The sequence below is a fragment of the Vulpes lagopus genome, chromosome 2 (assembly GCF_018345385.1).
Source record: "Vulpes lagopus strain Blue_001 chromosome 2, ASM1834538v1, whole genome shotgun sequence".
NCBI classification, from domain to species: Eukaryota; Metazoa; Chordata; class Mammalia; order Carnivora; family Canidae; genus Vulpes; species Vulpes lagopus.
Window position 1 is genome coordinate 167,025,406 of NC_054825.1, and position 27,461 is coordinate 167,052,866.

At 55.2% G+C, this 27,461-nt stretch overlaps 2 protein-coding genes across 6 annotated transcripts in view; both read right to left on the reverse strand.

Moving 5' to 3' along the window:
• The window catches only part of RELB (RELB proto-oncogene, NF-kB subunit), a 30,984-nt gene extending 23,672 nt beyond the window's left edge, over positions 1–7,312 (reverse strand). The window contains exons 1-3 of one of the 5 annotated variants that reach the window (XM_041744882.1): positions 6,103–7,311; positions 5,204–5,245; positions 1,477–1,485 (exon numbers count right to left, since the gene is read on the reverse strand). In XM_041744882.1, coding sequence (XP_041600816.1) covers positions 1,477–1,485; positions 5,204–5,245; positions 6,103–6,157 — 106 coding nt within the window. In that variant the 5' untranslated portion in view covers positions 6,158–7,311. Of the gene's footprint in view, positions 1–10; positions 444–1,476; positions 1,486–5,203; positions 5,246–5,330; positions 5,599–6,102 lie in introns of those variants that run through there. The other 4 variants (XM_041744885.1, XM_041744884.1, XM_041744883.1 and 1 more) reach the window with 4 other exon arrangements.
• Positions 7,313–10,582: 3,270 nt separating this feature from the next.
• Positions 10,583–27,461, reverse strand: part of CLPTM1 (CLPTM1 regulator of GABA type A receptor forward trafficking) — a 28,602-nt gene continuing 11,723 nt past the window's right edge. The window contains exons 3-14 of the mRNA XM_041744881.1: positions 25,958–26,081; positions 24,512–24,670; positions 22,084–22,201; positions 17,854–17,939; positions 16,867–16,987; positions 16,070–16,314; positions 15,289–15,382; positions 13,040–13,230; positions 12,679–12,774; positions 12,225–12,360; positions 11,498–11,665; positions 10,583–11,328 (exon numbers count right to left, since the gene is read on the reverse strand). Coding sequence (XP_041600815.1) covers positions 11,030–11,328; positions 11,498–11,665; positions 12,225–12,360; positions 12,679–12,774; positions 13,040–13,230; positions 15,289–15,382; positions 16,070–16,314; positions 16,867–16,987; positions 17,854–17,939; positions 22,084–22,201; positions 24,512–24,670; positions 25,958–26,081 — 1,837 coding nt within the window. The 3' untranslated portion in view covers positions 10,583–11,029. The remainder of the gene's footprint in view (positions 11,329–11,497; positions 11,666–12,224; positions 12,361–12,678; positions 12,775–13,039; positions 13,231–15,288; positions 15,383–16,069; positions 16,315–16,866; positions 16,988–17,853; positions 17,940–22,083; positions 22,202–24,511; positions 24,671–25,957; positions 26,082–27,461) is intronic.

Below are 27,461 nucleotides of genomic sequence, written 5' to 3' on the forward strand. Positions count from 1 at the left end.
AGACATTTACCTTGTGGGCCGAGCCTGGGTGGGGGGGAGGGGGACGGGCGGCTGGCTCTGAACCCTCAGAAAGCCCCTTCCCTCCTTGCAAACAGCTCCCGGGTTCTTGAAGCCAGAAACCTGGAGGTGGGCCTCGTTTCTCCTTCTGCACCCTCATGTCCACTCCCCTCCCTAACAGCACCTGAATTCATGTCTCCATCACCTCTCACCTGGATAAAGGTAGGGCCAGGTAACAGGTGTCCCTGCCTCCATCTCGCCCCTTTTAATAATAAGAATAGCTTGTGGGAGCAGTTCTCACCTCAGAAAGCAGCACCACCATCCACCAAGTGCCCAAGCTGGAAGCCTGCACATCTTTGTTAATTGCTCACGATTCCACATCTGTTCCCCATCCTTGAACTTCTGCCTCTTTCCTCGAATACAGATTTACACTCCCACCACTTTTCCCCACACCCTTGCCTCCATCCTGGTCCCCCCTGACCGTCCCCCCTCTGAACCACTGCTCCTGTTCCCCCACACGCAGCCAGAGGTAGCTTATGTCACACCCTGTCCCCACTCTGCTCAGAGGCCTCCCATGGCTCCCATCTCCCTAAAGGGCCAAAGACAACATCTTTCCCATGTAACACCCTCCCCAAACTATTCAGTCAGAAAACAAACAAACAAACACAAGCCCACACCCCCGAGACCTTCCTCAGACCTTGCATGGACTGGCCCCTGTTGTCCTGGGCCTTCCACCTCCCACCACTGCCATCCCCCCCCCCCCCACTCCAGTCTCTTTACTGTTGCTCCCAGCAAGCCTCGTCCTCTTTGGGGTGTTGTGCTTGCTCGCCATCTGCCTATTCCATGCTTCCCTCCATTCAATACACACTGGCTCCCCATCCTTCCAGTCTCAGCTCATATGTTACCTCTCCTTGTCCTACTGTCTCTCCCACTAAAGTGTCAGCTCCAGGAGGGTAGGGGCCTTGTTTGGTTCATGGCTGAATACCCGGTGTCTAGAACAGTGCCTGGCACATGGTGGGTGCTCAGTACAGTTCACCAAAAAGAATTAAGGATGCTCATAGTAATAGTAACACTAAACGCAGCTGATGTGAGGAATCTTTTCTAAGTATCAAGTAGGGCTATTACTTTGGGAATGTGGTGGTTAAAATTCCCCAAGAAGGGCATCTGGGTGGCTCAGTGGTTGAGGGTTTGCCTTTGGCTCAAGTTGTGATCCTAGGGTCCTGGGATCCAGTCCTGTATCAGGCTCCCTGCAAGGAGCCTGCTTCTCCCTCTGCCTGTATCTCTGCCTCTCTCTGTGTGTCTCTCATGAGTAAATAAATAAAATACTTTAAGAAAATAAAATAATAAAATTCTCCAATAGTCCCGGAAGTCACACTGTGACCCTCCCCCCTGCCCAACAGCAAGGAAGGCCCAGATCTCACACTGTGAGCACTTGGGACTCCTCAGCCTCCCCCCCAAGGCCTGCCCTGTGATACTTACCTAATTCATCTGTGGAAGGAAGAGAAAGAGAAAGAGAAAGGTGAGGTCCAGAAACTAGTCAAGGCTTTCATCTTTTAAGACAGATTCCCCAACCCCATCCCTGCCTGGAACCCTCCCCCTTTCCCCTTTCCTCCATTCTGGGAAATTGGGCTCTGACTCCCTGGGGTGCTAAACTCCAGCCCCTATCTCACTCTTTTGGGCTACCCTCCCTTCAGCTCCCAATATTGGGGTCCCAGGATTAGGGTACCCTCAACTGCCTTCTAAAAAATATTTAGACCAGGAATTACAAAGTATCACTGGGGATCCACGAAAGCCAAGGGTCTTATCACTAGGAAAAAATTATACTTCCCATATTCTAAAATGTGGGAGTGTTCTCTCCCTAAAGCCCATCATTGGACCCAAGGGGTCACTGGCTGGTATCTGAAGATCCAAAGAAGCCAATCCTTCACCTCTAAGCAATCGGCTGCTCTGCATCCTGGCCCAGTCTCTCAGCTGTGCTCACCCACCACCCCAGATTTGCCCCCTGAGGGTGCTCGTAACAGTAATGCTGGGAAGCCCCCTCATCACCTCCTCAGGAAAGGTCAGTCCTAAAAGGGGTCATGGAGGAATCGAAACAAACCTCCCGTCATTCCATAGACAGGACGAGGGGAAGGCCAGAGTGAGTAAGCAAGCCTGGGGTCACACAGCAAGGTAAGGCAGGCCAGGACCAGAGGCCCCTCCCAGGCTTGCCTGTGCCAGTCGCTGGCCACTGTCTGATCAACACCAGCCTGCCCCACTGCCAGACCTGTCCTCCTCCTCTACTCTCAGGGAGTGGCTCCTGGCTGCCAGACCTTTGCTCCTCAGAAAGCAGTTTTCCTGCTCCCCTTATCTCGTGTGATCTGTGAAGTCATCAGGGTAGAGAAGATACCCCCACTTGGCAGCTGGGGACACTGAGGCTGGGAGAGAAGAAAGGGACAGGGTATGGATCCCTGGCAGGGCCAACCTCCAGGCACTTCAACTTAGGCATCTGTGCTGGATAATGACGTGGGGGGACCCAGAGATGACTTCGACTTTGGACCCTTGAGGAGCTCCCAGGCTGCATGGGGGAACCAAGGCCCAGGCAGCAGTGGCCCGAGCTTTGGACTGCCTTGGTTCAAGTCCTGGCTCTGCAACTTGCTAACTGGAGATACCTGAGCCCATCACTTAACCCCTTTGTGCCTTGGTTTCTCCATCTGTAGAATGGACACAGGAATCATGCCTCATTGGGTTGCTGTGAAAATTAAATGAGCGAATATGTGGGAAGCACCTAGAACTGCCACAATAGTAGGCATTGCATAAATGCAGCTGCTGCTCTTGGATAAAGTGTTGGGTGATCTTATTTTATGGACTTGGGTAACCAACCCACTTTCCCTCTCTAGACATTAGTTCCCCTGTCTATAAAAGGAAGAGGTTGGCAGACCTGCTTTTAGAGAATGGAGTGCAGCATCACACAGATGTTGGTTAGAATCCTCCCTGTCACTCACTGACTGTGTAGCCTTGGGCAAGTCTCTCAACCTCTCTGAGTCCTTCCCTATAAAATGAGGTCGGAGCTCTTTACTCAGGAGTGAACATGAAGATTCAGAATTACACAGGTAAATTGCTTACTACTGTGCCTGACCACCCTAGCCCTTCCATAAAGCTTATCTATAGCATTATTATATAAAAATCCCCTTTTGGGGGCACCTGGGTGGCTCAGTTGGTTGAGTCGCCAACTCTTGATTTTGGCTCAGATCATGATTTCGAGGTCCTGGGATAGAGCCCACATCTGCTCCATGCTCAGTGGGGAGTCTGCTAGAGGATTCTCTCTCTCCCTCTCCCTCTGCCCTTCCCTCTGTGCACTCTCTGACTCTCAAATAAATAAATAAATCTTTGAAAAAAAAATCCTCTTTCAGCCAACAAACATTGGGAACTTCTCCTTATTTAGGGCTCAACACAAATAACACTCCATCCCGCCCCAAACTCCCACCATCCACGGACAGCCAGGATGTGCTGCATGGGAACAGAAAACTAGCTGTCTCTCCTGCCTCAGGGCCTTAGCACAGTCTGCTCTCTGCTGAAATGCTCTTCCTCCAGTTCTTTGCATGGCTTCCTCCTCCTCCTTCAGGTCCTTGCTCAAATGTCACCTACTAGATAGGTCTTCCCTGACCACTTTATCGAAAATAGCCTCCTGGTCCCTAAGATAGCTCCAGTCGCTCGTGGTTACATGCCTTTGTTTTATCATTTTCACAGCACTGATTAGAATTTGACAAGACTTTATGTTAAGTGACTCTTACCTGTCTCCTCCTGTAAACTGTGAGAACCTCAGAATAGGGGACACATCTATACACATGTATAGTGTATAGATGGGGCCCAGTATGTGTCTAGCCCATCAGAATGAGGGAGAGGGAATGAGTCCATCAGAATGAATGCCCTGTCACAGCATTAGTTCTCCCATCCTTGCCCTGTTGTTAGGTATCAATGACCCCAAGACTTCTACAGAGCCTTTATCACATTTTATAATCCACATTTAATTTATTGCATACGTGCTTGCCTCCACATCTAGGTAGGGAACCCGTGAGGGCACAGTCAGGGCTGCCTCAGTCACGGCTGAGTCCACAGCACTGCCCAGCACAGGACGAGGTACAGAACAGGCACTCAATAAATATTTATTGAAGAGATGACATCACAAATTACTCTCAACTGAAACCAAAGATCTTGGGCCAGAAAAAAACCTCAGCCTTGCTCCTGCCCAGAACTAGTGCTTGGGCAGTACCTGTCTCCAACGCCATGCCCCACCTTTCACCATTGTCCAAACTCTCAGACCTGTTAGAGAACCCACAGAGCCTCCTCCACCACAGCCTCTACCTCTAGACAGAGGCCCAGCCCCAGTCCACCGGGGCCACCGAGTCTTCACAGTAACAGGACTCAGTCCCTGCCCTCCAAATCCCAGCAGATTTAGAAGAGAGAGAGGGTGTTGTCATTTAGCCATGATTCTGCAATTTCTTGGGCAGCACTGAATTTTGGACAGCAGTGGCTGAGGGACCTTCCAGACTAGTGGTTCTCAGCATCTTTTGGGAACTTGCTAAAAATGAGAACTCTCTGGGCCGAACCTAGACCTACTGAATCAGAAACTCTAAAGGGAGGCCTCAACAATCTACTTTAACAAGCTCCCTGGGTGACTCCGATGCACACAAAGGTCTAAGAACCACTGTTACAGGCTGTCTGATAATAGTGATGATAATAATAAAACCAGCTATCAACAGTTAACACTTACTGTGACTTTACTGTGTGCCAGACACTGCTTTGAAAGCCTGCCTGTATTGAATCCTCTCAATCCTCTGGCAAAGGGAGGCACTGATACTATGTCCATCATACAGATGAGGAATACTGAGGCCCAGAGAGGAAGTGATGTGCAGGCATTCACACAGTGAGGGGGTGGTGGCACCGGCATGTCATTATTACCCTCTGCACTACCGTGGCCAAGCTCCCAAGAGGACTCCTCTTAGAGGGTGCTACGTGGTTAGTGTCACCTGTCCAGCTCCTAACCCCCCCGGAGGTAGGGACCCCTGGGCCCCCGTCTCAACCAGCGGGGACCAACACAGGCGGTTAGAGGACAGCTGAGGCGGACCTGGGCGACACCCCACACAGGGGCGTGCCCAAAGCCGCCTCCACAGGACCCTCCCCCCCACCCGAGCGCGCGGGTGGGCCGGAACTGTGGAGGGCTGCTCACCCGTGGTCCTGGAAACGGCGAGCGAGGAGAGGTCCGTGGACCCTGCGGGGAAGGAGGCATGTCTCAGGAGGGGACGGAGACGCCGCGGGAGGGCCGGACCCCGCGCCTTCGGGTCGGGCCCCCTCACCCTGAACGCCCGCGGGGTCTGGCCTTGCTTCCCTTCCCCAACTCTTCTCCCCACCCTGCGTCACACCCAGGGTCGGGTCTGGAGGAGCCCTTCTCAGCTTCACTTAGGAAAGCCCGCGCCCGTCCTTTCTCTCAGGGTCGACCCTACCCCTTCACTTTTTCAGCGTCAGGCCGTCTCCTTCTCCCCTAGACCCTGCCACTTGGCCCCTGAAGCAAGCCCCAGCCCCTCTTTCTTCTCAGAGTCAGGCCCCGCCCTTCTTTTTTCGGAACAAGCCCTCCCCGTTTTCCCTGCCAGAGTCAGGCCCCTCCCCCTTACTCGGAGTCGCCCTTCGCTTCCTTCTTGGAGTTAGGCTCCGCCCCCATCTCGCTCTCAGAGTCAGGCCCCGCCCCCCTCGGTGAGCCTGGACCCTCAGCTCCGACTCCGAGTCTGGCCACGCCCACACCCCCGCAGGAGCGGCTCCCACTCCGCCCCCTCGGAGTCAGGCCCCGCCCCTCCCTCTCGGAGTCGGGCCCCGCCTCCCCCTTTGCCTCAGGGTCAGGCCCCGCCCCCTTCTCACTCTGTAGTGGGACGCCTCCCTCTTACCTTGGGCTGGACCCCGTCACTATCCTCTGCCTCCTTCCTTCCCTCTAATACAGTTTCCCTGGGACCCTCAGCCTCGCCCCCCCAAACCCCTAGGCTCCTGTAGGAACCCGCAGACTACTCCGGGACCCCCCGAGCCCCGGCATCTCCAGTCCCTCCCCAGACTCCTCTCCTGAACCCGAGTCCCGCTTACCCAAGGCCCCCAGCTCCGGCGCAGCGGACGGTCTGGCGACGCGGCGGCTCGGCATGGCCCGACCAGTGGGGACGGACGGCCCGGAGGCCGGCGCAGATCAAAACACACGCCGGCAGGCCGGGCGGCCAGGAGGCACGGTCCCGAGGACGATCGCGGGTCGGACGAGCGGCGCAGGGGCTGGGGCCGCAGGCCGGGCTGGACGCGCGGCGCCCGGGGCTGCGGGGGGCGCCGGGCCGGGCCGGGCGGGCGGCGGGCGGGGGCGGGGCGGCGGAATTCCCCGGCGCCGCCGGCCTGCGCGCCCATTGGCCTGCACCCCATCATGACGTCACGCTAGGGGAACGGGAAAACCCCCACGCATCACGTGGTTGCGGGGGTGGGGCCGGCCGGGAAGAGGAGGCTGGGCGCACGCGAGGGGCTGGACCCACGCCGCTGCCCATTGCTCTGGCGGAGACAACTGAGGCTTGCTTAGGGCCACTCACGTCCTACCCTTGGAGCAAGTCTGGAAATTGAGACCCGCCCCCCCCAGGTCCACCAGCGGTAGCTGAACCTGCTGTTCTCTGGCTGTAAGGGAAGCTGCGGATCAGGAGGTTGCCAGGGCTCCGCTGCCATTGGTAGTAATGATCTTTAGGAAAACCAGTCTCTCCCTATGCTTCAGTTTCTTTAACTGTAAATTGGGATTGAAGATACTTAAAAGTTTATGGCTAGAATACCAGTTTTAGGATTTGTCTGTTTTGTTCCTTGCTCTAACCCTAGAGCCTGGAACAGCCCTTGGAGCACGGTAGATGTCCAATGTTTGAGTGAATGGATGTTTTATTCCTGCCCCACTGCCCCACGTAATTTCCTAATAGCCCAGAAGACTTTCAGCTCCAGGGTTCCATAACTCAGTGTGCCAGCGTTAACGATGGAGCCCCCAGTATACATGCTGAGCGGTAGGCAGGGCCCCTGAGCAAAGGGCTCTCACCAGGGCGCCTCACAGATGCCTTCCAGTTTGCACCTGTGTCAAATTAGGATTATTGCAGAGAGGAGGAGATTGAGGTGCAAAGCAGGGCAGCCCTTTGGTGAGGTCACATTCCTAGGCCTTCACTATCCCTGAGAATGACTAGTTGACCATCAGGTCCTAACTTGGATGCCCAGCACTCTCAGACCACAGAGAGTGGTCTGCCAAGGTTTGGCATCCTGTGTCTGCTGCTGTAAAAATTCCACCTCTTTTCTCCATGACCCACACGGATGTATTGATTCATTCAACATACACTCATTGAGCACCTGCTGTGTGCCAGAGTCTGCACTGGGCATCAGGTCACAGCACTTACCATATCAGGCCTGGTGCCTGCTTGTAGGAAGCAGAATCATGTGCAGCAGCAGTCTCAAAGTGTGGCCCTCGGCCCTTCAGGTGATGTGGATAGCTCAAGCTTAAGCCGGAGAGCTACTGCCGTAGAGTGAAATATCAAGCAAACTTTTTCCACAAAAAGCGGCCAAAGGCAGCATGGAAACAGAGCATGGCCGTGTTCCAGTAAAACATTATTTTGTGGACATTGAAATCTAGATTTTTGTATAATTTTCATGTGAAGTGAAATCTTTCTCTTGAGATTTTTTTCAACCACTTAAACATGTAAAAATCACACAAATACTGGAAAAAGTGGGATTTGGCCTGCAGACTCTAGTCTGCCTTCAACAAGAGTATTGCAAGAGAAGTTATGATTGGGAGGGTCCAGAATCAGGCTGTCTGGGTTCAAATCGTAGGTCTCCTACTTACCAGCCGTCTGACCTCAGGCAACTGACTTCATCTCTCTGAGCCTCGGTTTCCTCATCTGTAAAATGGGTCTTATGATAGTTGTGAGGATTAAGATACTAAAAATAGTTGACACTTGCATATAGCTCTTGCATGTGCTGGGCCCTGTTCCAAAAGCAGGGAACCCAACAAAAGCCCCTGCCATCACATGGAACTGAAATCCAAGGCAGAGGAGACAGGTGGAAAAAGAGACACAAATATTTATATGTCTGGTGGTGATGGTGGCATTACAGAATAAAGCAGGATATATGGATTGGGTTTGGAGGGCACTGTTTGGGTGAGGATGTTCAGGGAAGGCCTGAGATGAAATGGAGCAGAGTTGAAATGATGAAAGATCTATGTGGCTATCCAGGGAAGTGTGCAAGGCATAGGGAACAGCAAGTGCAAAGGCCCCGGGGTAGGAACACATATGGCATGTTCAGGGAACAAGAAGGCTGGGGTGACCACTAGAGAAGAACTGGACAGGATGGGAAAAAGCTGGCCTGTAAGGTGATAGGGGACATTGAGTTACATATATTTAATAGATGAAGCAAACTACAAACAGCCTTGAGACATGAGTTTGGCTCATGATAAGGAACATCGAATTGTGGCTCCTGCAACACGGACCAGGAGCCCACCTGATGTCCTCTTGTCCCTTGCAAATGTTGGGCCTCACAACTGTATTAGGTGAATAGCTAGGATAGGTAAGAAGTCCTCAGCACTCAGGGCTTCTGCTTGGCTCCGAGCCCCTTGAGGGCAGGCCTGGGGCTTTCTTGGTCTCTGCTGTGTTATACTAAATGTTGGCAAATAGAACTCCAATAAAAAAATACACAAAAAATAATAAACAAACAAAAACAAAAAAATAAAAATAAACAGAAGCCCCCCAGCTCAGGGCAATGTGCAGGGGAGGGGCTCAGGAAAAATTCGTGGATTTATTGCAAGCCAGTTTCCCTGTGTTAATGCAAGCCCCATCAAGGTCCCCACTTCTGATGTGTGTGGGTCTGTGAAAGTCAGGAGCGCACAAACGTATGCTCAGCAAACATTCCTGGAGCACAAACCAGTGAGCAAGACAGTGCTGGCTCTGTCTTCACAAGGCTTGGTCCAGTGAATAACCTGTCTCCAGGCAGTGATGACCCATAGTGGGTGTGAGAGCTAGGAACTGGAGGTCCCAGATCAGGGGTGTGAGAGCCCAGGGAACTGGAGGCCCCAGATCAGGTGGCCAGGGAGGACTTCCTGGAGGAAGAGACATTGGAACCGCAATGTGGAGGATGCACATATAAGTTGTGTGTCTGAGGGCATGTCCCAGGGAAGGGAAAAGCAAGGTCTATAGCCACAAGGTAAGAGATCATGGCAAGTTAAAGCAGGGAAGATACATCAGGCTGTGGGGGTCAAGTCCCATCCCCTCAAGGTCTCGCTCATTAGGTAGGGGCCTGGGCTCTTCTCCCAAGGGTAACAGGAACCATCGGAGATTCTGAGCACAGACCAGTAGGGTCAGGTTTGTGCTTTAGAAAACCCCCTGGCTGCTGAGCGAAAGGGAGGGGGGCAGGACAGAACAGGGAACAGCCTGGACCAGGTAGCCTCAGGGGAAGTGAAGAGGTGACTCCTGAGTAATTGGGGGTGGGGGGGTGTTTACAGCTGATGGGCCTTGCCAAAATCTTGGGCATGTGCCTGTAGGGGGGAGGCCAGTGAGTCCAGGTGGCCTGAGAGCCTCATTGGTTTCCAGAGTTTTGGGACAAAAGCTCTGCAGGGGAGCCCAGGCTTTCTCCCAGGGCACTGGCAACTATGAAATGAGATAGGGCAGGGGAGGGAGTGGAGCAGGTCTGTGGCTGTCCGAGGAGAAGAGGAGCCTGCTGTCCCATATGTGTAAACAGGGGGCTCTGAGGGTGCCAACATCTCCTGGGACCTCATGGATTCCCTGCCTGGCTCTCCAGGGCAGGGTGGCAGGTGGAGCCTGGTGTGGTCCTCGGCCCTGGGGCTTCCTCTCCCTACAGTTTCAATGAGGCCACCTCCCAAAACAGTAAACCTGGAAATGTAGGGTCCCAGCCCCTCGGAGCACAGGGACACTCAGAGACCCATGCCCTTGTCTATAAAGGTGGGTCAACAGTCCTAGTACCCAAGTACTTGGGGAGACACATGTGCCATGCTCTAAGATCTTGGCTGGGTCCTCAGGGCAAGCAACCCTGAGGATGCTGTCACCCAACAGCTACACAGCACTACAGCCAGGCATACCACTCTGAGCAAGGATTCACCCCCATACCCCTACCACAACCCTAGTTGGAGAGCTCATAGGCCCAGAGAAGTGAGGTGGTGTGTCCAGGGTGTGGGGACCGTTAAACAAGTTAGTCTGATGGGAACTTCTAAGGACAGTGGGTATCTACTCAGGAGGCAGGCCTGTGCTGCTGCCCTGCCTGGCAGCGTGAGGCCAGGAGACAGCCAGTGGGCACAGTCGAAACAGCCTTGTGGTAAGAACACAGGTACAATATAGTCATAGCAAACAGCTTCCCATCTGTGAAATGGGGACAGTTACAGAAGCCCCTCAGAGGGCTGCTAGGAGGGGGAGAGAGTGGAGGAAGAGGCCTGTCCGTGAGACCCACTTGACTGTGTCTTGCAACGTGCGGGTCTTTCTCACAGACCCATGAGAGCCACCCGCACCCCAGTAAAGCTACCCTCCAGGTGGTGGAGGAAGGCAGGCACAAGGGGGGGATTGCTGAGTTTAAGTTAAACACCCATATGAATTTATTAAATCCAGACTGTGTTAAAGGGTGGTGGTCTGGGAGGAGGGGCGTGGCTGGGGGACAAGGGACAAGATGATGGATGGCCGTGGGCATCCCACAAGGGGCCCCAGCCGCTCCCCCGCCTGGCCCCCCACCCCGGCAGTGCCACATCGGCTTCACCATGATTCCCAATAGTGCTGGGCTGGCAGGGCGAGATGGCTAGAAACACAGAGGAACATACGGACAGACGGCGCCTCCACAAACAACGTGCCCTGGCCTGCCCCGGCCCCCACAACACATACTGGGCTCTGCCCCGAGGGGGGCCTCCTGCCGCCCTGGCCCCATCTGTCCAGGGAAAGAGCGACAGGAAGGGGAGGCAAGGGGGCCGGGGCAGCAGGGGTGGTGGTCACCAGGAGCCGGAGCGGAAGAGGAGGACCAGGGGCGGCTAATCCCTTTTCTTGTCCTCTGCTGGCTTTGGAGGGGCTTCCTGGGGCTCGGTGGCAGAGCTGGCCCCCTGGGTGGGCTTGGCGGGCAGAGGCGTGGAGGCCTCCTCCCTGGCGGCTGCGGCGGTGGTTGTGGCAGGGGCTGGGGCGGGTGGGGGTGGGAGGGCCCCTGCTGCTGTTGGGGCCTCGGCCACAGGGGCGGCTGCTGTCGGGGCCTCGCCACTCATGCCAAACTCATTCACCCGCGTGGGGTCGACGCGATAGATCCACCGTTGGTAGAGGTAGATGAAGAAGACCACATCTGGGGGTGGGGGAGGGGGGGGCAGTGTAAGGGGAACAGGCCCATCTGGCACCCCTAGACTGAGCCCGTAGGCCAGCGCCGTGGCACCTCCCTCGGGCCAAGACCCTCGCTGTGTCTGGCTGTGGCAGCAGCCTCCTGCCCAGCCTCCCTCCCGGCCACTGGACCTCACCGTCCCGCAGGCAGCCAATCCGGTACATGACAGGCATCTTGATGACAAAGGCAAACAGGTCATCGATGAAGGTGTTGAGGGCCTTGTAAGTGAGCATGCGCCAGGGCAGGTGGGCCACAGACTTGAGCTTGTAGTTGATGAAGAGCTGGGGGGTCATGGTGATGAAGCCTGCAGTGATGACAGAAGGACCCCCATGAGCAGAGGAAGGGGTGCCCTGACCCTTGACCTCTCTGACAGGACTTCTGCTCTCTCCTCACTCTTCTCCAGCCACTCTGGTCTCCTCGCTGCTCCCCCACCCCCACCCCGCCCCTGGGCATCTTTCAGGGCTCAGTTTACACACCATCTCCTGAGAGAGGTCCCCACAACCCCCTTAACTTCAGCCCCTCATGGTACTTGCCATGTGCCATGACTCGTCTATCTGCTTATTTACTCGGAAGGGGCCCCTGAGGACCAGGACTGAATCACACTGAGCACGGGCCTCCTGGAAGTCCTCCCTGACCCCGAGACTGGACCAGGCACCCTTTTGAGGGTCCTGACAGGCCACCTCCACCCACCCTGGGTTGTCCCTGTCTGGGGGTGAGTCTCTCCCACACTGGACCACGAGCATCAGGAGGCAGGGCCAGGCTGATTGGACCGCTGCTGGTGCCCTACATGGCCCAGCACGGGACCCAGGAACATGTGCTGAGTCTGCCCCAAGTAGGGGCAGGCATGGCAGGGGCCTGCTCACCGAAGGTCAGCAGGAAGCCATATAGCATGCTGAGCACCCAGGAGTACCAGCCCTTGTGCTCCAGGTACAGGAGGCTGTAGACAGCGTAGCAGCCCAGGAGCGGGAAAAGGATCCATGACAGGTACCGGAACGCCATCTGTAGGGCACAGGGTGGGGCTGGCACCCAGCTGCTTGGGCCCCACCTGGCACCCCTGCTCCCCACCCTCACCCCCCCACACCTGGTCTGGCAGGCCAGGCCAGGGGAATTTCCAGGTGGCCCTGAGAACTCTGGGCTTGGAGAGGAAGCATACGTGGCAGGCGCGGAACCCTGGAGGGTGTGACACAGGCCATAAAGAACGGATGGGCCCCTCGTCAGCAGGCAGAGGGCCTGGACCCCACCCGCTGCCCATCTCCTGCTCCCGGAGAGCATGGGTGCTTGGAGAGCCTCCCAGGGGCCCACTTGGGGGACACTCACATCATCATACACTTTGGTCGAGGACTCGATGTACGTGGACTTGTCTTTGAAGGTCGGGCGGGGGAAGAGCCCCGCCACCTTCTGCTCCCGGTCCAGCTGCAGACAGGGAGGGAGGCCGTGGTCGGCTGCCACACTGGCTCCCACCCCCAGGCCAGCTCTGGCCCCTGCCCTTCCTCACTGTTCCCAGTTCCCCTGCCCCACGTGTGACCCAAGAAATCCCCTGGTGCAAAAATCCCCTTGGTCCTGGGAGCGCAAAAGGCATTAGGAAACCCCCAGGGGCCAGCTCCAGGGGCCGGCTGGGGCAGACAACCCCCATCTCAAACCCGGCAGCCCCTAGGTCCACACAGTGGCCTGGCCTTACCCGGACGTCCATGACCTTGGTGATCTTCCAGAGGTCGATGAGGACCCCGATGAAGACGCTGACCTGGACCACGAAATTTGTCTCGTTGTCCAGGATATAGAGAAGGACCACGAAAGACTGAAAGACGCCGAAGAAGACAGAGCGCACAGACAGGCCCTCCAGAGACTGCCGGCTGTTCCAGAACTGGATATCTGCACAAAGGTGGGGGATACTGAGAGACTGCAGAGTCCCTCCTGCAGCTCCCACTGGCTCTGCATCGGTGTGCAAGGCTATCCACAACCCATCCTCCTCATATCCTTCACCCCACCCCGATGTGCCACAGAGGCATTGGGTCTGCCAAGGCAGAGGGGTACCCACACCCTCCCGTCCCACGAAGAGTCTCTGCCTCATGGGCACCACGCAGAGCAGCAGAAAGGCAGGATCACCCGCCCTGTGGGGCACAGGGTGGCAGTGATGGTGACAGTGATCACTGCCATGTCCTGGTGCTCACCACACACCAGGTGCTAGGGCTGGTCGGGGAAGCCCCACTCCTCAGGCCACACAGCCTACCCTGGATGGGAGCCAGGTCTACATGACACCAGACCTATGCTGTCCACCTGGTGCCATGCTGCCTCCCCTGGGCAGGAGGCTCTGCGACACGCACTTCGAGACCAGCTCCTTCAGCCCACCACCCTGAAACCCTGAAGGACCTCAGACACGTGCAGACAAGGGCCTGGCTCTGGTCCCCAACCAGAGTTCCTTCCAAGTGTCCCTGATGGACCCCTACCCACAGGGCCAGGCAGCCCCTCTTCGCACCCTGGTCTCTCATGGGCCAAAGTGGGTAATAGCACTAACACCTGCAGCCACAAGAAGTGACCCACCACGATAACTGCCCACAGAAGTGAAGCCAGGCCCAGGGTCACACAGTTGCCTCTGCATTGGTGGTGAGGCTGTGCACCCACCTGGATTCCTATTCCAGAGCTCTGGCACACTCAGCAGGCTTGCCCCTCCCCCCATCAGACCATTAGGGCCTGAGGAGACCCGAGGGGAACATTCATAAAACGCCCCCCCACCCAGTCCTGACTGCGAAGAACGTATCAGGAGAAGGACTTCCACTGGAAGCGGGTAGATCTGAATCCCGCCTCAGACCAGGGAGACAACAAGCAGGGAGTGTAAAGGAGCTCACGGCCCATATCCCCCCTTGGTCACTGTGGGTGAGTGACCAGACCCTCTGTACCCTCCTTTCTTGTGAGGAAGAGGGACGGTAGATGCCCCAGTTGGAAGCGAGCAGGAAGTCTGTGAGCCTGAGTGTGGCCAGGTACCGTGAGCGCTCCGGACAACACAGCTAGGGACCTCCCTCCCTACCGGTGGTGGAAGCCACCACCTACTATCCAATTTGGATGTTATTAACTCCTAGAAGGTAACACTCAATCGTGGCAGCATTGTCTTAATAATATCCGTTAGCACTGCTGCTTGCACAAGCTGTAGAGCAGCCGGCCTCCCTCAGACGGTGGCCTCTCTAGGGAAGAAAGGAAGGAGTGGCTCACACAGCCTAGGGGATGAAAGTGGGTGTTGGATCCCCCGCCTGGGTCCAAATCCTGGCTCTGTCACTTGAGAGCTGCGTGACTGTGGCCAAGTTATTTAACCTCCCTGAGCCTCCACTTCCTCACCTATAAGCACGGAGGTAATGATAGGCTTCCTCATGGGGCTGGAGCTGTGGGGACTCAATAAGCTAATCAATGAGGGTGCTAACAACAGTGCCTGGCACTTGGACAGCACCCCCTCAAACGCTGGCCATCAGCACTGCTGGCCTTTGGAACTAGGGGCCTTCTGGCGACAGGGCTGTCGCCTTCCCACTCAGGTAGGCCCCATCCACTCAGCCTCAGGGGGCCTCCCCCAACAAAAAGCCTGCTGTGCAGGGCAGCAGGAGCAGTTCTGGGGCTTCCCTGATTCCAGCCTGGAGTTCCCCGGCCCTGCTTCCTGGTGGTACCATCCCGGCCTCTGCCGGAGCAGCAGGCCAGCTTCTTCCCCAGCACCACACCCACTGGACGGGAGTTTCTGGGCTGGGAGTTTTGGGGCCATTACCCTCCCCAGCTCCTCGGGTCTCTGGAGAGCAGGGCTGAGACATCCCATGTAGAGGGAGAACCTATGGGGAAGGAGGGAAATAGGGAAGGGATAGGCCCTACCCCTGCCTCTGCATTGGTGGTGCCACACCCCCTCCTATCCCCGGCTCCCCATAACCTCCCATAGGCCCCAGGGTCCCACCCTACCGTTCTTGAAGGCCAGGAACTCAAAGACACTGTGGACGATGGACACGATGATGGTGAGCGCCAGCAGGTAGGGGTTGGTCTCTAGGAGTGCAACCTGGGGGTGGGGGTGGGGGCAAGTCCTGTAAGCACAGCTGTGTCCTTGCCCAGTGGGGACCACGGCAGCACCTTCATCAGCCGGCCCTGCTCTCCTTCCCCTGGACCGCAGAGGACCTGAGCCCTGGGGGGTGCCCCAGGGAAGGAGAGAGTACGCCGGCCACCAGGAGAGTCAGGATGCACAGATGGGTGGGGGGTAGAGGGACAGCAATGGGGCGAGAAGCAGGGTGACTGAGACAGATGAAGGGACAGTTTGGGGTGAGGACTGGAAACTCAACACTGAAGACAAGCCCAGGGAGGCACAGCCAAGTCTCCAGGTCATGAACGCAGGCCAAAAGAAAGGTGGAAACAAAGGCAGATGTCCAAGGATGCAGTGAGAGGGAGCAGAGACACAGTCGGAGCCCAGGGTCAGGGAGCCAGGCTGTCGCAGGGGCCAGGGTGTAGGTCCAGACCCGAAAAGGCCTGGCTGAGCCGACAGAAAAGCTGTGACAGGATAACAAGGAGACCCACAGAAGCCTCGGAGCAGGACCCCCAGAGCCAGCCAGGGCCTGCTGCAGGGATGGAGCCCGGGAGGTTGTGAAACTGGGTAGAGAGCTGAGGCTGGAGGTCCCCAAGCTGCTAGTGGGCCCACTTCCCCTTCCCCTCCTGCAGTCCAAGAACGTGGTGGAAAACCCCCATCCTGCCTCACCTTCACCGAGTCCTGCTCCTCGTCTGACTGCTCATATAGTTCGTCACCCAGGAAGTTCCAGGGCGACTTGGTGCTCTGGGCAGCGTAGAGCTGCCAGCGCCAGAGCGAGAGTGGGCAGAAGGAGACACGGAGCGGCAGGCTGGCCAGGCTCTCATTGATGGGGTAGTAGTCCTTCTGCAGGTTCCAGTAGTCGTTGAAGTAGATGATGGGGTAGTAGTCACCACTCACGGCATCGAACTTCACATCTGCGGGCATGTGGGGCAGGGGCACTGTTCAGCCTGGGCTGCGGGCCGCCGGCACCCCAGAGGGTGGGGAGATCCCTTGGGCCTCCAATGACAAAGGTGGCAGATTCAGATTCCTAAAGGGACCTCTGACAGAGACCAGGGAAAGGGGTACACTTCTCGGCTACACGAGGAGCTGGACAGGGTAGAAAGGGCTGGGCAGGCCTCACCTGAAGGGGACATCTGTGGCTCAGCCCCAACCCACAGCTGCCTGCGATTACCACATACCAGGGTTTTATAAAAGAAGTCAGAAATCTGGGTTTTTAAGCGATGCCATCCTGACTTCCAAAGTTGGCCACAACTCATGGGTTGATGACACTTGCCAGAAGACTGGTTTGGGCACACAGGTGGTCAGTGCTGGGATCACCAGGAGGTATAGAAAGGAAACGGGAGTGCTGGGGGAGGCGGGGATGGAGCCTGAGAGTGGTGAGATCCCAGTCAGATCTCTCAGGGAGCTGGGGCCCGGGAGACAAGGAAAACAGCTGGGGCTGGGGATCAAGGGGGCTGGGGGCTCACATTGGTCCAGAGGAGGAGGCACACTGCCCTTCACCCACGGCGTGTGGTCGTCCACAATATTGATGGTGATGTTGGGGTGCCAGTGGGAGATGACCTCCACGGGACCATAGTCCTCGGCCCTCTGAGGGAAGATGGGGTGAGATGGGGTTGGAGAGGTAGGCCTCGGAGGCACCTGCCTGCTTCCTTCTGAGGGCTTCCGTGACATTTGAGACAGCAGAAGAGCAACTACCACAGTGACCACTGGCCAAGGGCTTACCCCAGATGACCCCCCATGCCAGCCTTTACAGAGTCTTCCCTCCTCCTGACTCACTGCCCTGGATCCCCCCTCCCCAGCCACCTAACAGAGCAGGAAACTGAGGCATGAGGGTGTGGTTGGGGTCATAACGCCAGGCTGCAAAGCCTGGCCTCATAACAACATGGATGTGAGGCCCACACTCAGCCTCCACACTTGGGGATCATCCCCCTATCCCTCCTTTGCCTCCCGCCTCCTCCCGTCCCTCTCTTCCTTGTGGAGAAAGGAAAGCTCTTGGTGCTCACCACTGGTTAAACACCCCAGCCTGCCAGAGAATATTCCTGCTAGAGTCACATTATCAGCTGTTGACTCTGTGTCAGGCTGAGCCTGGATTCTGGGGCCTGGCTGCCTGGATGTGAATCCTGGGGCAAGTCTCCTTGTCTACAAATGGGAATAGTGACAGGATCCTCTTGACAGGATCCTCTGATGCGGAGCATCTAAGTGCGTGCGTGCATGGTGTGCAGAGCGCCTGCTCCATAGGGGCTGACTGCTACACCCTTGCCTGGAATCCTCCCCATCCTGACAGGTAGCTCTGATTCCTCATCTGGTTTTCAGAGAGGAAACAGAGGCTCAGGGAGGTGAGGCAGCCTGACCAAGCCGCTACAGTGGCTCACTGGTAATGCCAGAAGGGAGCTCAGGGGGCTGGGAAGGGCCCAGACACTCCCTCAAAGGCTGATAGCTCCTCTCATGTTCACCTTGATCATTTCTGGATCGGCTTCTGTCTCTCCTGTCAACAGGTTCTTGGTTTTCTGAAATCGCCGCCGCTTGTATTTGTTGATCACTGTTGGGTAGTGGGGAGAGGGTGGACATGAGACCCGCTGGCACCAAACACCAGACCTCTGCCCGCCAACAGCCACTCGCTGGTCTCCTAGCTGCACTCTTGACCCCACAGTGGATTACACGGGAGCCAGAAAGCCTGAACTGCCTTCTCAAACCTAATCCTGTCTACCTCCCCATCTTTGCAGTGACACCAACATCTGCCAAACCACCCCAGGCAAAAACTTGGGAGTCTTCCTTCTCCAGAAATTGCTCCATCCATCCTGTCAGCAGTTCCAGGGATGCCCCTCCAGCTCGAGCCTTGCATCCAACCACTCCTCCCACCTCTCCGGGGCCCCACACCAGGCCAGCCACAAACGTCCCCCTCCTGATGGCCACAGTCCTCACTGGACTTCTGGTGGCCACTCTTGCCCCCATGATGTTCTCTCCACGAGGCAACAGCAATTCATGTCCTGCTGCTCCAGAAGCCCAGAAGGCTCCCAACCCCTGAGCAGGGCTCTTGCAACACTCACCACGACCCCACTGACCTCCTGCCTTTGTGCACCTCACTCCTCTCTCCCCAAATCTGCCAAACCTGGACCTTTGGAGGTGCTGCACCATCTCCCTGGTATGCATCCACCGTGGCTGGAACCTTCCTGGTTGGCTCCTTCATAGCCTTCCAGTCCCTGGTGAAATGCTCCTCTTCTACCAGCTTCCCTGCCCACCCCACTCCAGGAGCCTGTCCTGCCGTCTTCTTCACCATTTCTATCACCCCCACCACTTTTTATCCCGGCCCCAAGTTCGCCTCCCCATTGGTTGGTGTGTCTGCTGTCCACCTCCTCTAGACTGAGAATCCCAGGACTGACAACTAGTAGAACACACGAACATTGATGGGCAGGCTACAGACAATTCTGGAGAAGGCCTGAGCCACCAATGTGAGAAATATTTTGGGGCTGTGAATCCCCAGTCTGGAGTGGACCACACTTCCTCTTTTGGAGACCAGGTAAGCTACAGGCTCCCTGTCGCCCTGCCCAGAAGACTGCCAAGACTTGCCAGAAAAAAAGAGGCTGGTGCTTGCTTATACCCCATTGCCCCTCATCCACCCCAGCCTGATACTTTTTAGGTCTTATGCTAAGACAAACCACAGCCTGCCCCTCTTGTGACTTCTCCATCCTGCCCCTGTGGAAGGGAGAGATGGGGAAATGGGAAAGAGAGCTGGGGCTCTGGGGTCACATCCTGGCTCTATCTCCCCAAGGGACGTTGGTGAGAGCTACATCACTTCCCTAGGCTTCAGTCCCTCCTCTGGAGAATGAGGTTCAAAGTGCCACCTCTTCTTGGCAGGACCACTGTGAAGTAGCTCTGCTCTCCAGAGCACAGCCAGATAGAATCCCTGACCATCACACTTCCACAAACCACAGGGCCCAGATCCCTCCCACCCACTCAGAACCAGGGCTCAGGGCTTTTGGAGTCTATGGATGAACTCAAGCTCAGAAATGCTTCTGGGAATTGGCTTTTGGTTTCCATCCGGGACCTGCTGCTCTTCCTGTTAACATGAACGGCACCCCCAGCTTCTATCATGGTAGTTATTTGAGTCCTTGCCCCAAGGTCCAGGGAGAACAGGCAATACCCGAGGGTGGGCATCCTAGAGGAAAGCTTACAGGGGGACGTGCTCTGCTGCTGTTCCACACTTGGGAGAGGCTGTCCAGGAAAGAGAGTGGCTGTGCCCAGCCCAACCCCAGGAGGAGAGAGGCTTTGGCTCAGGTGGAGAACCTTCTACAACTTGGTGGCATTCAGACTGGATTATAACATGGGATGGACCTGGCTTCTTTGGGGGAGAAGAGTCCCCTTTTCTTGGAGTTAGAGCTTCTAGAACTGCACCAGCCAGTCCAGTCCTTGGGCACGTGAGGCTATGGACACTGACAATGTGGCTGGTCTGAACCAAGATCTGTTTTGAGTGCAAAATACACACTGGACTTGAAAACCTAATGCAAAGAAGAATGTAAAATATCTCGCTATTTTTTTACATGGATCACATGTTGAAATTACAACACGTTGACTTCAATAAAATTATCGCTAACACTAACATGACCACTAGGAAGCATAAAGGACTTTGGTGGCTATCTATGGGACTGTGCTGCTCTAGGCAGTGACTAGAGCCTTTCGGGGAGAGAGGGGTCTTCTCTGATCCCACACTCTCATTCTTCCCTCTGGACTTGGTGTGTGGCCAGCGCTGAGGCCCTTCAAGTCCCTGTTCCAAGGGGTCCCAGCTGTGAGACTGGGGAGGGAGGTCTGGAGGATCCTACTGGGCTTTTCAGGTCCACGGGCTGCAGATTTTCTGTCGACCACCCCAACATGTGTCACACTGACCATGGACATGACCTTAACCCACGCATTGATACAGATCACGTTCACCAAAGGCAGAACCACAGAAAAGAATGCTGGTGTTGATCAGGGGCAACTGGGATGAGGGAGCAACCGCTCTCCTGGGTCACATTCAAGGTAACCTCTGAGGCTTCAGCCACGGTTAACCCGGACCCCTGATAAAGCTCACGGGCCCCAACTGTGGAGACTACCCCCGCCAGCCCCACTCCCTTTGCTTGCCTCTGCCTGCACCAGATCCTGCTAACAGAAGCCAACCGGGCAGAACATCCCACAGATCACATTCCACAGACACACTCACAGAGCAGAGCTCAGCACGCATGAAGGGACTTTTCCAAATCAGTCGTGGAGGCTCAGACAGGGTCGCCAACTCTTTGTGTGGCCCACTACGGGCAATGATGAAAATATCATCATCCTTTGGGATATTTTTGTCCCCCCAAAAGTTAGGAAAGGCCTAACCCACACAAGTAGAAGCATACCTATTACTGCCCTGCACAGAAACAGCCAAGGGATCTGAACTAAATCTCCAGGCACGATGAAACAAAAGTGAGATGGGCACACGAGAATCGCGAGAAGGGCGTGGGATTCTTTCTGAGGGAGTTTCTAGATCTGCTGAAACTCAAATATGGCGAGAGATCCCCAGGGCTGCCACTCAGGAGACAGCAGACTCAAGGACAAAGACACCAAGAGGGAGCAAAAGACCACAGCCATGATTAACCTCATACAAAACGAGAAGTTGGACAGGAAGGGGAAAAAAAACTATGTTCACCATGTGGCTCCAATGCAAATAAAGCCATGTACTCAAAAGCACCTAAACACTGATTGTTAATCTCAAAATCTTAGTCCTGTGTTGGGCTTTTCTCTTCCAGAGTAGGAAGTCCAGAGAAAATGACCCAAACAGAAAAAACAAGAAACTGCAGTATCGCCTGGTTTAGGGGAGCTTCGAGAAACAGCTACAGGAGCTTGAAGGCAGCTGGCTGTGGGGAGTGGGAACGGGGAGCAAGAAAGAGGTGAGCAGGAGCCTGAGGACTTGCACGGTCTTGTTAGATGACTTGAATTCTGAACCACGTGTGTGCAAGAAGAGATGAAATTGAAGACGACGCTCCAGGTGGAGAAAACCCCTGGTCACTACTGGGCCATGTCAGAAGTTCAAGTGGCTCGCCCTGACCCAGGGCTTCTCAGGGTCACTCACCATCCGTGGGGTTTGTTCTTGCAGTTGGGATTCTACTGGTTGGCAGCCAATGAGAGCCGGGTGGCCAGCCAGAATGAGAATGGGGTACCTCATCCGGCTGCGTGGCCCTCACAGCACACTCACATGGGATCCTCCACACAGGCGGCTGGGGAGCCAGGCACCTCCCCATAAAATCCCCCAAAGGGTAGCACATTTGTGCAGCACCCGTTTGCATGCAAGGGGGTAACACAGATGCACTCACAGACATCATAGTGGATGAAGCAAAGGCCAGAGGTCCTCCTGCCCCCCACCACCACCCCACCTCCCACAACCTCACTCCTTCTGTTGTTAGTTCACAGATTGTTCTCAAGCGTTTCCTTTGACCAGGCGGGGCAGTGTGCACAAGCCGGCCCCGCCCTTCTATAAACACTGTCCCCTGCCTTTCAAAAGTCCCTTTCTCTGCCTGCTCTTTGACTCTGCTCCCATCTGCTCACAGGTGTCCACAGAGGCAGAGGTTGGGGGGGGGGGGGGGCTCGATCCCAGCCTCCCTGGGCCTGGGCTGCCTGCCTACCCTTGGGGACCTGGTACTGGGGGTCGACTGCACAGCGGGAGTGCTTACTCCGTGACATGTGGACTGTGGCGAGGCGGCGGTAGAGGGCCTTCTGCCGGGGGTCTGGGTGGAAGCCACTCTTGGTGAAGTAGACGTGGATGTAGATGGAGCCATTCTGTTGGACACTCTGCAAGGCAAGCCAATAGGGAAAAAAAGGACATGCCGAACTCCCTCGTGGCACCTGGCCCAGGAGCTTCACCACCCCCAGGTTCCCATTACCGAGTGCTTGGGTGGGCAGAGGGGCTGAGGGATGGAGAGCAGACAGCTCACATCAGAGCTGCTCAGATACCAGTCCCGGCTACAGCACATCTGGGCTGTGGGACCCCCAGGCTCCGCCTCGCTGGGCCTCAGGTCTGCCCTCACCACGCAGATAACCAGCACTGAACGCACAGCAGTGGAAAGATTATCTGAGGGCACCCAGCACTGCCACTTGGGCACACAGGAGGAGCTCAGTAACGCCAGCAGTTCTAACCCAGTCAACAGTAAAACAATGAGCCCCAGACCCTGCTCCGGGCACCGCAGACTGTAAGCACTGAATCCAGGGGGTTCTCAGTTGTCTAGCTAACCACATAAACCTTATGCTTTCCATGCTATTACAGCTCCCATCTTTCAGATGCCGCAGCTGGGCCTCACATGGAGAGATTGTGTAACATGTGGTGAATAAGTGGATCTGAACCCAGTCTGTGGGCTCCCGTGCAGCTCTGCCTCGCACCATCTGTGTCCTCCGCGCTGCCTATGCCTGTCTGTCACCTCCTGTCTCCCCAGGATGGGAACTACTCTCACTCCCACCTGTTACGGACGAGAAAACCCAAGAGGGCGGCCACTTGCCTGAGGCCCTGGATGGCCAATGTGAGGCCTCTGTCTGAGCTCGAGGCACAACAGATTGCCTCAGTCACACCATGTCCCCCTCACTTCCCTGCCTTTTAAACCCACCTTTGCGTTAATCATATTTTATGTATTTTTACTGTTTTAACATCTTCAGGTGGGGAGGGTCCTTAGCTGGTTAGGGAGAGACTGCCCCTTCCAGGGCTACTCATTCCTAAAGACAACTCACCTACCTTTGAACACACCTTTCATATGCAAACTGGCCAATCTCAAGCCCATACTCTACCCGCTCCCTTGATCTAACTCATATACTCAGCTTCCCTAAATCACCCAGGACAGGGTACATCGGGTACACGCAGTTGGAGACCACCCCTTTAACCCACAGCCCACCAACATCCCAAGGAGCCAATCCTAAGATGTTTCCCCTGCCTGCCTTTCTTCTCCCGTGGAAACCCCAGGGAAAGCTCCAGCTGGGCTCTGCTACCCCCCCAAGCTCCTTTGCTCCTGACCAAACTTGGGGTTTCCCCTGTGGCCCTGTGTGGGAAATACAAACAGTAAATTAAAATCAGGCACAACTGGGCCACCTCCCACCCCAAAGCTGAGAAGGAGGCTTAGATTGGCATGCTTGGGAATGGCTCTCACCATCCAACTTGCCACATCCCCCACCCCCAGCCTTCCTGGGATGGCGTCTCAGGGAGGGTTCTGGGGGCTGGGCTGGAGATCTTGGTGGAGCTGGCCCCTGCACAGTTATCCCACCTGCCTCATAAAGATGGTGCCCAGACTCTGCTTCCAGGCACACAGAGCAAACAAGCCCTTTCCCCACCAGGGGCCGAGGAGAAGACAGGCTGGGGAGAAATGAATGAGAAGGGAGCCCGAAGAAATATCAACACCCACTGATTCACTGATTCATCATATTCACTAATGTGTGTATAGGCTGATGTATTGGCCTCATGCTGGGCAGAGCTGGGCACACAGCGGTGACTACACCAGCCCCGGGACTGACAACCCATTGTGCACAGGCTTGGATGCAGAAGCCCAGAGACGGCCCACTGCCCAAGCCTGAGTGTCAAGGAAGGCTTCCTGGAGGAGGCAGGATTTGAGCCTGGGGCTGTGAGAGTCCAAAGCCAGATAGCCTGAACTCCAATCTCTCACAATGTCTGATCTTGTAGGTCCCCCAAGATCTCTGTACCTCTGTTTCCTTATCAGTCAGTGAAATGGAAAGGATAGCTGCCACTTCATGGGTAGGCTCCCACCAGTCAGCCTAGCTTGGTGCCCTATGCATAGTAAGTGCTTCATCAGTATTAACTACTACTACAAACCCAGCAGCCTGACATCCCCCGAAGGTTGGTTATTAATTTTTCCTGGGTTTAAAGCACAGGTTTACACAACCCTGGAGATAGCTGGAAGGATCCAAGGCCAATTCCAACCCTATTCACACCTTTCAGATGGGGAAGCCAAGGCCCAGAGACCTCCAGGGCCTCCCTGTGGTCATGGGGCATGTGAACCACAGGCAGCACCCACTCAGGTTTGCAGGGCTGGGAGTTGGTTCAAGGAAAGGCCTCTCAGTGTGAGAAGTGCAGCCCTGGAGCCAGAAGCCAGGAGTTGAACCCACCTGTGGAATGTCCAGCTCAGCAAAGTGTTCGTAGCAGCCATCTGAGTTCTCGCCACTGGTCCAGTCACCATACACGAGGTCATGCTGCTCCCAGAAGAGTGCTGATGTGGCATTGAAGTCTGTAAAGTGCTCGTGCTCTGAGATGTACACGTGCAGGTTCTGCGAGGAGAGGGGAGGGTAGAGCTCAGGGCTGCTGCAGACAGCCTCTGAAGGCCAATGGATAAAGAGCAGCCTGAGAGCCATGGCAGTGGTCGGCACGCTCATGTGAATGATTTCATGGAGGGAGCAGACACAGGCCTAGTAAAGAATACCTGCCAGTGGAATAAATTTTCTCCTTTCTCAAACCCTCCACAACTGTCCTGGTCTGAGTCTGTTATGTCCATGAGGGAAAAAAAAAAAAAAAAAAAGCAAAAAAACAAGAAACAAACCCACAACTGAAGAAGGGCTGGCCTGCCAATTGGAATTTGGGGCCGGCCTGATGGGCTCAGGCAGTAGGGCATGCAACTCAGGGAGTCCAACTCCCATGTTTTTACTTAAAAAAAAAAAAAAAAAAAGTTAGAATTTGGGGTCAGAAGGGATCAAGTCTCCTTGAATTATCTGACCCCTTCCTGGTCAGAGCTCTACAGGCTCATGGCTAGAGCACAGTGGAGAGCTGCAAGAGGGTGAGCGGACTCCTGCAAACACAGGGCAAATGGAGAAGCCGGGCCTCAGAGAGTGCCCCGTGGCCATCTCTGAACAGAGCCCTAAAGGTCCAATGACAGAGCAACTCCAAGCAGTGGTGACCACCCGCTACCCTGGAATTCTACGCAATCGGGGTTCCCAGATCTGCGGAGAAGTGAAAGGTGGGAGAAGTCTCCATTACTGGGGTCTGGGCCCTTCTTGCAAGGGCTCCGGAACCCCGAGCCTCGGCCCCTTGGGACCTCATGGGACACAAACACCTCCCTCTTCTAACTCTCGGCAGCTGCCTCTGCTCGGCTCCCCACTCTCTCTCCCCAACCTCATCCCTTCCCGTCCCTGCACACCTCCTTTTGCAACTTTTTTTTCTTCTCCCTTTGCAACTTTTAAGGCCTGAACATACTTTTGAAATACATTACATCAGGACCCTGTTAAAACAGTTTTTTTTTTTTTTTAATGGTGCCCCACCCCGCACCCCCACCCCTACCTCACTCACATCCCAGGGCTGGGCACTTAAAACAGTTTATAAACAAGGAGGGAAATCTCTGATGCCCGTCTTCCCTTACAAAACCCAAATAATTTACTTTTTCCTTATGGGTGTTAAGTGATACAGGCTCCATCGGCTGAGAATGGAGCTGGAGTCCCTCAAGTCCAGACCTGTGGCCAGCTGATGGCAATGAAGGACCTGTCTGTCCTGACTGCCTATGTCACTCCCTCACAGCCTCCCCTACATGGCTGTCTCCCGAGTCTGGCCTCTGGGCTGGCAGTTACCATTAAAGTGTCTTTGGGGAACAGGTTGCGGCTGGCGACGCGCGGGGCTCCTCCGGGGCCTGCCTGGTCCTGTGGGGCCGGCCCTCGGCGGAACCAGCTGCTGACGACCCAGATGATGAAGATCCTGAGGAGGCAAGCAGGGCACACAGTGAATCCCAAGCCTTTCCTTCCCGATGTGGGCCCACCCGACCTCCTTCTGATAGCACGCGTGGGGCATGACCCAGTGCTGCTGACCAAGCAGGGAGGGCCCCTAAGCAGGTAGTCACTGGTGTGGGAAGACCAGAGGCCCCCAGAGGCCATGTCTGGGGTGCTGCCCCCATTTCCACGTAGACCCCCCCCCCGCCCCGTGAGGCCTCCAAAAACCCCTGGTGGCCACAGGGCTGCAGGGCATGGGCCTTCTAACCTGGGACGCAGGAAACCTGATATGCCAGGCCCCTGGAATCTCAAAGTCAAAGAATCTGGAATCTCAGCATTTTAGAGGCACAGCACCTTTGAAAGCAACATTTTATTTATTTTTTAAAAAGATTTTATTTATTTATTCATGAGACACAGAAAGGGGCAGAGACACAGGCAGAGGGAGAAGCAGGCTCCCTGCAGGGAGCCCGATGTGGGACTCAATCCTGGTATTCCAGGATCATGCCCTGAGCCAAAGGCAGACACGCTTAACCACTGAGCCACCCAGGCATCCTTGAGAGCAATATTTTAGAACTTCCAATCAATTGAACACTTGAGAAGCAGGCAGGAAGTAAAGGATTAGTCCCAATTTGTAGCAATATTGGCCTAGGCTATTCAGACCAGCACTGCGGTTGGAAACAACTTGGAAAAACTTAGTAAAAATGAATATACTAAGAACATATCAATACTAGTTTTAGGGCAGCCCAGGTGGCTCAGCGGTTTAGCACCGCTTTCAGCTCAGGGTGTGATCCTGGAGACCCGGGATCGAGTCCCACGTCAGGCTCCCTGCATGGAGCCTACTTCTCCCTCTGCCTGCGTCTCTGCCTCTGTCTTTCTCTGTGTCTCTCATGAATAAATAAATAAAATCTTAAAAAAAAAAATCTTAAAACAAAAACACACCCACCCAAATACCCTCCAAACCGTGCATCTGCACCTTTACGCTGATATAAAAACAGAAAAAGATATGAAATGATACACATCAGACTTTCAAAGGGATTTCCTGGTTTGAGGGAGTAGAAGGTGTACAGGTAAGCAAAAAAAATAAACTGCAAAACACAATACTACCTTAAAAAATTCCGAATAAAAAACCCAGGAGTGCCTGGCTGGCTCAGTGGGTGGAGTATGTGACTCTTGATCTCAGGCTCCTGAGTTCAGGCTCCACACTGGGCATAGAGTTTACTTAAAAAAACAACAACAACAAACAAAACCCAGCATTTATATGAGTCAACATGTAAAAGGATCATATGGTAATGATGAATGATAGTTATCCTTCAGTGGTTTTTACTTTCTTCTTTAGGCTTTTCTTTTTTAACTTCTTTCTTGCTTTTTA